General features: G+C 31.2%; 1 protein-coding gene across 1 annotated transcript in view; it reads right to left on the bottom strand.

Annotated features, from left to right (window-relative positions):
• The window catches only part of LOC142322714 (glutamate receptor ionotropic, kainate glr-3-like), a 164,075-nt gene that overhangs the window by 93,239 nt on the left and 58,618 nt on the right, over nucleotides 1–12,218 (bottom strand). The window contains exon 7 of the mRNA XM_075361790.1: nucleotides 10,899–11,113. Coding sequence (XP_075217905.1) covers nucleotides 10,899–11,113 — 215 coding nt within the window. The remainder of the gene's footprint in view (nucleotides 1–10,898; nucleotides 11,114–12,218) is intronic.

Raw genomic sequence — 12,218 nt, 5'->3', positions numbered from 1 at the left:
GCTAGAAGAACTATTTGATAATTTTGCTTGTTAATGACCTAATACTAGTTTTGGTTATGAATTCCAGTAAGATGTGACCAATTTTTAAAATTATGTTATTGATTCATTCTAGAAGTGTCTGTTTCACGAGTATTATCTCCAGGCTTCCGGTAAATTGAAGTTAGCTAAATGGATTATCCTTTTTAGTTTCAGTTAATACTTCTGGAACTCACTTCCTGAACGTGTTAAAAATTTCCCTACAATTTTATTTTTTTTTTAAATACTATGACTTGGCCGGATTTTAATTATTTTATTTTATTCAGTAATTCATAATTATTCGCAGTTTCACTTAATTGCGATGGCAAGAATTCGAAAAAATTTCTTAGAAAAATATTTAACATTCTATTAAAATATCAAAAATATTAAAATTCATTTTCAATAACTAATTTTTTAATAATAATGTACTTAAATATAATACTGTAATCTTTTAATCAAAGAGCATTAAAAGGAGAGGATAAAAGTCATTTACCATTTTTTATGGAAATCTAATCAAGAAACGTAGGTAACAGCAGCCCTTTTCATCGAATGGTTTCATTTTTTGTATACTTTATAAAGTAAGACACTGTTGAAGTCAAAGTCTTTTAAAGTGCTACTCATAATAATGATAATGATCCTGGACATGTACAACAGATAAAATTTTTATAATCTGTTGTAGAGGCGGTTATTTCTCCCGCCAAACATTAATCAAGGGACCTTCGCTATTTTCAACGCTTATAAACTGAATACGGCGCACGTACGTACTTTCGTTGCAGAATGCATTAAATAAATTCCAATATATTCCTGTATAAAATAATTGGTAAATGAAATAAAATCTCAACGAGATATACTTTTTGGCAGAAATTATGGCTCAACTATGTTTTAGAAGTTACCTTGACTATGATGATGTTGGAAATTGTGTCAATAGCATGTGAAATTAAAGCTGAAGGTTTAACAAAAATGAAGTTTCAATTATGCCCATTAACTGAAAATAGCTGATTGAAGTTTTTAGTTTAGGCAGACAATTAGCAATTAAAGTTTCTAAAATGATCCTTTTTTAGAACATTCCATGAATCTTAGACGTCGACTTGACATGGCATTGGCATCGTGTCATGAAGCGTTTAAAGAATAAAAAAAAAATTCAAAAAAGACACAAATGGCTAACGTTTTTAGAAAAACTGAGGTAGTACAGTTTTTAGGTTTTTTGTGTTTTAAAATAAAAGTTATTGTTACTAAGCATAATTGCAATGTTTTACAATAAAGTTGAATGCAAAAATTCCTGTAAGTAAAACATTTAATCTGCATGTATTTTTAGTAGCCATTTATCGTGTATTACCGTTTTATTCTATACTTTCCGGTTGGAGCTCGCTTCGCTTGCCCGACTGTCTAGCCGAGGGGCTCGACGCAGGCGAGCCCCAAGGCCGGCCACGGAGCCGACCCTAGGCCCCAGCGCTTCCTTCACTCGCCCTTTCCGTTTAGTCAGGGGGCGACTCCCTTGACCCTCGCATTGTTCGTTACCCTCATGGTTCTGAGAATAATATTGATAAACAACAATTAATGTATTCAGGCTTTATAGAAACCTGAAAAAGAAACTAAATTACTAAAGACAGAATAGCAGTAACTATGGTAACTAAAATACACAGACCTTGCCATGGTGACAGAAATATAAAAATGAAGAAAAAAAATTCATTTATTTTTTCTTTTAATTCACAACTTCACCGCCAAGGAACTAGGGCCTCGATATATGGGTTAAAACCTTCCCTGGTATAGTGTAAACATCCAATTTTCGACTTTATGTATAAAAAGATATAGCAATCCAGTTGTTTATGATTTCCATAAAGCCACTCTTTTTCCATAAAGGTAAGCCTTTATGGTTGCAGTTTCGGCGTTCGCGGTAAATTCGCGGAACTTAACCCCCATGAATAGCGAAGAATTACTGTGTACTATTTTTTTTTTTTTTTTTTTTTTTTTTTGTTCTTTTAATTCTTTAGTAATTTTATAATGCATTTTCAAAAACACGTAACATCTGATAACATTGACAGTACTAATAAATACAAACCCTCTTTCTTTTCTTTTTCTCTTCCTATTTTTGTTCAGTAACAGTACGGAAAATTCAGTTTAAGATTTTAACTCTAAATCAGTAACATAAATAACTATATCGATTTAGAATGAATAGAATTATCAGTACATCACCAATATTTTTTTTAAATATCGTGGATTCGTAATATTTCCTAGGTTTATTCTGTATAATCGATACGTTAATAACTCGAAATTGTTCATAAAAAGAAGGTTGGTAGTTAAGTAACCAGTTTATCAATCTCTTATTAACAACACATTCCTCTGATACAAAATGCCCACATATAAGGCAGGTAAATATAAAATTCTTGCACTAATTAATATTAATATTATATTTAACAAAATATTATCATATTACCGTATTATGAAAAACCGATCAGCCCATTGTAAGAAATAATCGATGTAAAAATGTTGTGTTCTCATAAATACGTTTTTAACACTTCTACGTTGCTTTAAATATCTTTTATAGATGATAAATATTTTAATAAAAAAATTATTTAAATTCTCATAAATACGTTTTTAACACTTTCTATGTCGTTTTAAAAATTAAAAACTGTTTATCGATATCAAAGAAATGTTTTAATTAAAAAATTATTTAAATATATAAACATATATTATTTATTAGGATTAGATAAATATTTCAATGTTTTATTACAATGCGCTCTGTATAGAAAAAAAAACCGCTAAGTTGGTTAGTTTGTTAAAATTAAAATAGAGAATGAGATGAAATTCCAATTTTTTAACGTATAAAAATGTCATTCCTGACTGGGATTCGAATCCGGGACCGCCGGATGAAAGGCCGAGACGCTACCACTCGCGCCACGGAGGCCAGCAGAATCTTCATATTGCTTCCACATTTCAGTTGAAATTTAATAAAAACTTTGTCAAATAATAAAAAATAAAGTAAAAGAAAAATCATTACATTTCTAGCAAAGATTCAATAAATCGTTGATTCAATAAATAAAGATTCATTTAATTTCTAAATAAGATTCAATAGATCAAACCCACCGCGTCTTCCCAAATCAGTTGATTTCGAAATCGGGAGTTCCAACGTTCAAATCCTAGTAAAGGCAGTTACTTTTATACGGATTTGAATACTAGATCGTGGATACCGTTGTTCTTTTGTGGTTTTTTTTCCGTAGGGAAAGAAAAAAGCTCTGCCATCCGCCGCCAGGCCCACTCTGACGGCAAATGCGGGACTCTCACCTGCTAAAAACTTCCCGCTCTAGTCAGGCAGAAAATATACCTAATCCACATGGTATGTACACAGCTCCTGCGTAATCACCCGGGCGCTCTTGTCACCGAATTATAATAGCCAGAGCAACGTCCGCAGGGGATCATCGGCGAATGACGACTCCGAGGAGCCCCCGCTGCCAACCCACTAAGGCTGGCCGCCCACAGCCGTCCGGCATCAGTCGCTCCGCCACAGGTCAACTGCAGACTTCCAGCCTGCTTGTCCCTCTCCTCTGCTGCCTTGGTTCGAATTATGGCTGACACCCCAGTCGTTACTCTCGGCCAAGCATCTCTGTCACCCAGCTCTTCTCTGTTCTTTGGTGATTGGGTTTCAATTAACCACACATCTCAGAAATGGTCGACCTGAGACTGTACAAGACTACCCTTCACTTACACTACCGAAAAAAATATATTCAATAGAAAAAATATATATTCACTAACAGAAAAAAATATATTCAATAGATTAGAAATGATTCCAGGGATTATTAATTTCTACTTTCTTTGTTTTCAATTTTTTTACAAATATCAACGTATACGATATAATTATGTAACCGTTTCGGTGTTATAGATGCAGAAACACTCTACAAAAATAAAATCCTGTTTCATTTTAGCCACAGAATAATGTTGTTAATAATAATATTTTTTACTTGCTTTTTTGTCTAATTGAGTTTTTTTTTGTCTCAGTCATTTGACTGGTTTGATCTCTATGGTCTGTAGAAACAGAGAATAAGGGACAAGAGTTTAAGGCAAGCTTCAATCTGCTTAAAATTTTTATATAATTCCTCAAAGTTAAAAATCGTTTGACCGATAACACGACGCATGTGATGTTTGACACCTTTAATTGCACCTTCCCACAAACCACCAAAATGAGAAGATCCTGGAGGAATGAATGGCCAGTTGAAATCCTCTGATATCCAAGGTCTTCTACCAGTTTTCTTTGTTCCATCTAAGTTCGCTTCTGCTGATTTAAGAATTTCCTTTTTAACATTCTCCCATTCTTCTTCTATATTTTCTACCTTATCTGTTTTACTCAGACCTCTTGCGATGTCCTTCTCAAGAATCTTCTTTACCTCTTCTTTCTCAAGTTTCTCTAAATTCCACCGATTCATCTGACACCTTTTTTTTAGGTTTTTAGACCCCAATCTACATTTGATTATCACTAAAGTATGGTCGCTATCAATGTCTACTAGCTCTGCAGTCGACGAGTTGATTTCTAAATCTTTGCTTAACCATGATATAGTCTATCTAATACCTTGCAGCATCGATTGGCTTTTTCCATGTATATATTCTTCTATTATGATTTTTAAACTGGTATTGGAAATTACTAAATTGTACTTTGTGCAAATTCAATAAGTCGGTCCCCTCTTTCATTCCTTTTGCCCAGCCCGTATTCACCCACAATATCACCTTCCTTGCCTTTTCCAATGCTTGCATTCCAATCTCCAACTATTATTAAATTTTCATCCCGTCTTATGTGTCTAATTGCTTCGTCAATTTCTTCGTATATTCACTCTATCTCATATTCATGAGCACTTGTAGGTTAACAATCATTGTCGGATTAAGTTTTGATTTTATCCTGATTACAATGATTCTATCGCTAAGCTTTTTGAAATACTCTACTTTCTTCCCTGTTTTCTTGTTCATTACAAAACCTACACTTGCCTGCCCTTTATTTGAAGCTGAGTTAATTATTCTAAAATTACCTGACCAAAAGTCATTTTACTCTTCCCAATTTCTACCACATCTACATTTAACCTACCCATTTTTCTCTTTAAATTTTCTCACCTACCAACTTTTTTTATACATCTAACATTCCACGCTCCTACTAGTAGAATGTTATTTTTTAATTTTCTGGTGATCCCTTCCTATTAGTACCCTTATTATTATGATGAAGTTTTATTGTAAGATGATCATTATACGTTTAAAGAAATCAAAAAAAGTTTTAAAAATTCCAAAAATCGATATTTTTAAACCCACTGCTAATATTGCCCAAAGTTTTACTTTTGGGGGGGGATCTTGCACTACTACTATACCTAGGAAAACATTTTTTAAAAATCGGTTAAAAATATGCAATATATGAAACTAACTTTTTTTCGATTTTTGGGGAAGGAGACAAATTTTTTTAAGAATGGTAATATAAGAATGCACGCATGTACTGAACTTAATGTAAGTGGGGTTTGCAAAATTATGAGAAAATTAAAAAACCTTCTGGAGATATTCTCCCCAATATTTTACCAAAACATTGTCCCATATACTCGTCTGTGCACAAAATCGGTTTATCCAGTCAAGAGTTATTAAGCTTCAAACACCCCTAACTCACGTACATACGTTACCTACATATTACTCCCATTTGTTTTTGTATTTTGGGGTTCTAGGGTCATGAAATGCTGAGAAATGCAAACAAACCCACATCTCCCATTTGTTGAGTGTTTGCCAATCTTTCCTTTTTGCAGCATAGCTCTATCACGCCAGGAACGTAAAACGATAATAAACCTATATCCTTTTTTTTGTTGTAAAAGAGAACTTTTGATAAAAGATTCTTCAAAAGTTATACTTTTTGCAATCAGTTGAAATAATAATTATCGAAAAATTGCCAAGCACGTTAGCCAAGATAGATTTAAAAACTTATTTCATCAGCATAAAAAAAAATGTATTATTATACACACAAAGAAAAAGGAGAGAAAAAAGTGATTGTGCGTGTATATGTTTGTGTAAACTCTATTTTAGTTTACATCTCGGCATCTTACAAAAGATTTATCCTAAAATTGTGAAATTTATTACGGTAGGCTGTGTATATAAGGCGATTGATATTTTAATATCGGGAAAAATCAGATGATAAATATCCCTTGAAAGGCTTAAGAAAATTATTTTACATCACAAAAGCCACGTAAAATTTATATTATTTGGCAGCATGTAATTAAAATTGCTACCATCATTATGTAATTTGTGTTATATAATCTATTGGTTTTATAATGGCTTATAATTATTGATTTTACGTGTAATTTTATTAACCGTCACATTTTCCTTTGGAAAAAATATTTATAATAAGTAACCCATATTTCATTGGTTTGTAGATATTTTAGGTCATCAACGTTTAAAACTTAGAAGAAGATAAGGATTGAACCCGTAAAATATATAAATTGGTAATAGGACGTAGTAATTATGTTAAAATTAAAAGATTACAATAGAACAGAAAGGAGAGTAGCTGTAAACCAGTCAAATGACTAACGACACAAAAAAAGTGGAAGCGTAAGTTATGAAGCACTTTGTTTTTTTCCTTTTCCTTTAAGCGAGAATGATACTACTGATGTAAAATAATTTTTTAAAAAATACTATTTTTAATGAACATTGTAGACTTGTTAATTAAGAACATCATTAAGCATTTCTGCTAAAGACGTCACAGAAGCCACGTAAAATTTATATTACATAACAGAATGTAATTAAAATTGTTACCATAATTATGTAATTTATATTATACGATATATTGTTTTATAATATTAGTAAAAGTTATTTTAACTCTCTTATAAATATACTCTAAATAATATAGTATCTTATATTATACTCTCATATTTATATATAAAATATATATTTATTTTTTTAATAACTTTACAAAATGCAATAAATTATTAACTAAATACATAAAATACTACTGCTTTTACTTTGTATCGCATAAAATTAGTTTACGTACTCTGCATAACCATTTATTTAATCGCCTCCCGTTTTGAGTTTATAAAAACTATCTTGATTGTTACTTAATAGGAAGATTATCAACCTCGAAAACGATGCGCTCAGAACATTAGTGGTTTCTAAAATTTGATCGAAAAGATTAATTTTCCATTTTTAAAACTAATCTGATTTATTCTTATAGAATTCATATAGCACCCGATCATACTTTGGTGCATTTGAATTGACACCAAAACACTAAAAAACAATTCAAATCTGTTAAATATTATCGATGAATAACTTAGTTTTAACACAAAAGTATCTCCTTTACAATCTTCTTATACAAATCACCAAATAAAATTTTATGACAACCAATCTCAAAAAGCTCACTCCATATCTTCCAAATTCCCTCATTCAAAAAAGGATTTGCATTTCACGTTCATTATTTGCATTTTTTTTTTTATTCGCATTTATTTATTTATTTTTTTATTCTTAGCTGTAGATAACACCCTTGTAAATCAGCCATTACAATTTCAGTGTCCACTAACGATTTTTCAATGGCCACATGACCAGTGTTCAATTAACCACATAAGGAACCAAAGTTCAAACATTCATTTTTTTGCTACTTACTTTAAAATACTTTTAAAATAACTTAAATATTCATCCGCTCTCATTTCCGTACCACAATTAAAACTTTTTATCTTAAATTCAACCACATATTCCTAAACCTTTTCCCATTTCTCATACACAATACACATAAACCTTTCAACCAATCTTAAAAAAAGTTTCTTAATTTATCAGTAAAATACAAATTTTTAAGATATAAATTTAATAACTTGTACATGCATTTAGCTTTCTTACATTTTCCATCAAACCACACCTATTTTTTCTGTAATTCTAATGTTTCAACAGCCTTATCGGTTTCTAATAGTTAAATCTAGTTTTCTGCATTTTTCTTAGTTAACTTACTCTTAAAATTCATTTCTCGATTTCTGTTCTATACTAATTTTGGCAATAGAGGTAAATTTTTGCGCCTCTGTCCAGATCAACATAAACGCCTCCTACGGCATATGATCTATAACAACCTTTCCTCTTGACCTCGTGACGTCACGGAAATTAAGATCACCCCCTCCAAAAAACATTAGTATTTTGGTCACGTGACGCTGCCACCCCTCCATCCTGTCCTCGTAATGATGTTTGATGATTTTGTTTGTAAAAAGCAAAGAATTATTACCAATTATTTTGCTGACAGAATTCGAATAATTTTAGACGTACAGCAAAATCCCGAAATATCTAATACAAGACAACACAAAATTTATTTTTGTATTCCGATAAACTGAGTGTAATTTAAGGCACGTTTACCACGATCATGTAGCTCCGGAAAGAATTTAATTATTTTTGTGATCGTACATGGAATTGCAACAAATGTGGCTCGATTTTGACAGATTTATCTCCGAATTTCAAACCGTCACCTTCGAAATGAATTCCGTAAACATTACCTGTCTTATCTTTTACATTTTTTACGATATCGAGCATGTACTCTCGAACCGGTTTGCCTTCGAATTGATTCTTAACCCATGAACCCATGCTACGCCCTGAAGCTTTCCTATCGGTGTCTCAATTGTTTTTTTTATCGTAACGAGTGTAATATACTCTTTTTTTGAGGACGTAAGTCTTACGGCGTAAGCACAACCTTCCTCTGCTCCAGCATCTCCACCACCCTCTGTGGAACAGTCCCGCATCCGTTCGTTCAACTCGGGTTGCGTACATTTACTTACGACCTCTTTCATTACTTTTTTTCTTCTCTTCATTCTTGTTTGATTATCGTCCATTCGTACGTCATCATTGTGTCTGCTTTTTGTTGCTTCTTTCATCGTGCGACGCGGATGAACTATTGTTTAAACTTCTTTACATACAGCTGTTCTCTTTCATTCAATCCGAGCTGCAAGGCCGCATGTTTTCTCTTTATGTTCATTTGAATCTGCAATTTCCTCTGTGATCCCTTCGTAATCCTCCATTAACGTAGAAACATGTTTCCGCTAGTGGACCTGCTACCGGAAACGTAAGCGGATTCATTGTCGGAACCGCTAGCGTAAGCGGACTCGTTAACAGCCCCGCTATTGGGCCCGTTAACGGAAGTGTAACACGCAGGCTTTTCCAAAGCGTGAAGGCAAGCGCGCAGGCTTTTACGTAATTCTTTAAAAAAAAATAAAAAAGAGTTTGTTTATATATATATATATATATATATGTATATATATATTTTCCCTAATAAAAGCTATTTTATCATAAATTCTCAATAAATAAATTTCCTTCTATAAAAGGTATTTCTATGGAAATGAACTTTAACGAATTTTTTTTTACGGAACCAATTTTTTTTAAATTCATTATAAAAAAATGTCAAACATACCTGTATGAAAATTTAACACAAACTTTTGCAGGCTTGTGCAGACTGGCGTGCGGGGTTTTCAAAAGCGTGTAGGCTAACGTGCGCGCTCTTTTAACTCCGTAACAAATTTGTAGCGTTACATCAAAATTAAAGCGGTAGCGCCCATTTATCTTTGCGTTTTTCTTTATCAATAACTCAGATACCAATTCTGTTGCAATTCCATACACATATCAAAAGAAATTTCGCGTTATTCTTACTAGCTATTTTCGGTTTTTGCTGTATGTCTGACATAAATAGAACACGTCGATATTATTATGATGTTCCGTAACGAAATAATTCTTAATATTGTTTTGCTTTTCACAAACATCATCGAAAATCATTACCGAATTTGGTTCCGTTTGATTTTTATCCAGAGGGTAATAATTTATACTTTCAATGTCGGATAACACTTCTTGTCACTTCTTGTAAAAAAGCGATGTAGAAAATACACCACTGATAAAACGTAAACCGTTACGGTCAAATAAAAAATTAAAGTCCGCGTTTGTCTTACCACAGTTGTCCTTCCACCTACAAGCTAAATACCTGATATTACTGGGAAATAAATGGCCATGCTTGTTTCATTTTTTCCTCGTAAATCGGCAACTAAATCATCGATACCCTTCAGCCTTACATTTCGTGTCTGATAATTGCGTGTAGCTTGTTTGTAAAACTCCGGGCGATGCCCTTTCTTTCACTCTCTTAATAACAAATGAATGAAGGATTTTTTTTTTCGTTTTATACAGAATAGACATTAGAAAAAGTAAACGCATAACTTCCGTCAAAATTTATCAACCGTTACCCTTCTTTAGATTTTACACAAATTATATAATGAATTTAGGATTAAAAAAACAATGCCTAACCGGATTAATAGTTTTAAGCCCTGTGCTGAAATCTGATATAGGATCTGTCCTCCGACATCCTGTAGCGGTATCTGCTGAGGGAAGTATTTGTGCGTGAGCACACATATAAACACGCATACACAAGTTTTCAAAGTATAATTTAAGACTATGTTTAAAACTTACCTAGATCCTCTTCCGGAAATAGGTAAGTTTTAAATTTATTTATTTTCAAATATAGACAAATAATAATTAACAATACTAAATATTTTTAATTTACTTAATAAATGTCAGTATTTTTCTATATTAGTGAATACGTTATCCAAAGTAAAACTAAATCAAAGAGAAAAACAAATAACCAATTTACTACGGTAAAAAAGAACAACTTACACTTATAATTCACTTTCCAGTTTTAAAATTGAATTTTACCTTGATATTTGTACGCATTTATACCAGGTACTTATAGCTGGATTGAAATATAATGACAAGAAATCTAAATCCAATTACTTTCCTTATTCACGTACTCATTTAATAAAAAAATAAAAACATTTTATTTACACCACAACACTCAGCACAATTCCAAATGTAAATATATATTTACTTTATTATAAAATAGGCTCTATTTAACTTGCGCTATATATATATCTTACCTTGTTGAAAAATCGATCCTGATACTAAAGTTAAAATATCAAGTGGATTTGACCAATCACGTGAATGTTTCTTACCTAACTTAAATTCTAATATCCAAATTAATATTATTAAGATACAAAGTACTCCACAACTTATCCATACAGAAGTACTAAATGGCAATGTATATATATTTTTCAAGCTTGATAATGGTGGTTGTCTGAATAATACTGCTGTCCTATAAAAAATAATTAAAACATGTAAAATTAGTCGTTGTACTTAATTTGTCCTCCATTTCTATACACTATAATGTAACACTTGTATGTTTAATTTGATTAAACGTGAACAATAATAATTTTTTTATGAATTTCAGCATTGAATGATTTTCAGTTTTTTTTTTTTTTTTATGTGGAATTATTCGAAATTAAAAATTAATAAAAGATTTAATAACATATTAAAAGATTAAATATACATTTTTTTTTTTAATTTATTTTCCTAATATTCTTCAGGGTACAATTTCTTACGTATTCTCGGAATATAGCGATCAAAGTTATGAAAAATAATGTTGTTTAAAAATTGTTTTTATCGATTAGTGTTCTTATGGAAGTTTTTTAAAAAAGACTGTATTTTAATTTTTAACTGCTGAAATAAATTTTTGACTAACATCACACTTCGCGGCTTTGCTCGCGCTATATGCGTAAAGAACTTTAAAAATTGGAAATAGTTTTTTAATAATTATGTGTGGACTTTTCGTTCCCAGAGTTTTCGTTATTCACAACTTACCGTATGAAATAAATTAATTTGGATGAATAATAACTTTCATAGCATTTCAGTTGTTAATTATACATTTAATTTTATTATCAAACTAATTTGATTTTACATTAAATTTAGTCGTATAGTATACTAGGGAAGGAGGAAAATTTGCAATTATTGTTATACATGTTTTTACCTTTCTTCACCCCTTTCAAGATTGAATTTAAGAAAATCTAAAATCTAAAAACTGGTTTTTAGATATTTACATGAAGATTATATACATCAGAAATCAAGTTGATATCTACATTTGTTTCCAAGAAATTATTTTCCAACAAATAAATTTCATTGTTACTCCATTTTAACCCTTTAAACTCGGAATTTAAAAAAAAAATTATTTTCTTAATGTACAACGTAAGAAGAACGTGAATACAAAATTTTCATCAATTTATTTTCAATCGTTTTTACTGGGCATTGATTATTGATTATGAATGACTGATGTGACGACACATATATATATATATATATATATATATATATATATATATATATATAAAAGGTTAGGTTAGGTAAGGGTGATTCAAAAAGGACTT

This window comes from Lycorma delicatula, chromosome 4 (assembly GCF_047948215.1).
Source record: "Lycorma delicatula isolate Av1 chromosome 4, ASM4794821v1, whole genome shotgun sequence".
In the NCBI taxonomy this organism is placed as follows: Eukaryota; Metazoa; Arthropoda; class Insecta; order Hemiptera; family Fulgoridae; genus Lycorma; species Lycorma delicatula.
This window is presented reverse-complemented; position numbering and strand designations above follow the sequence as displayed.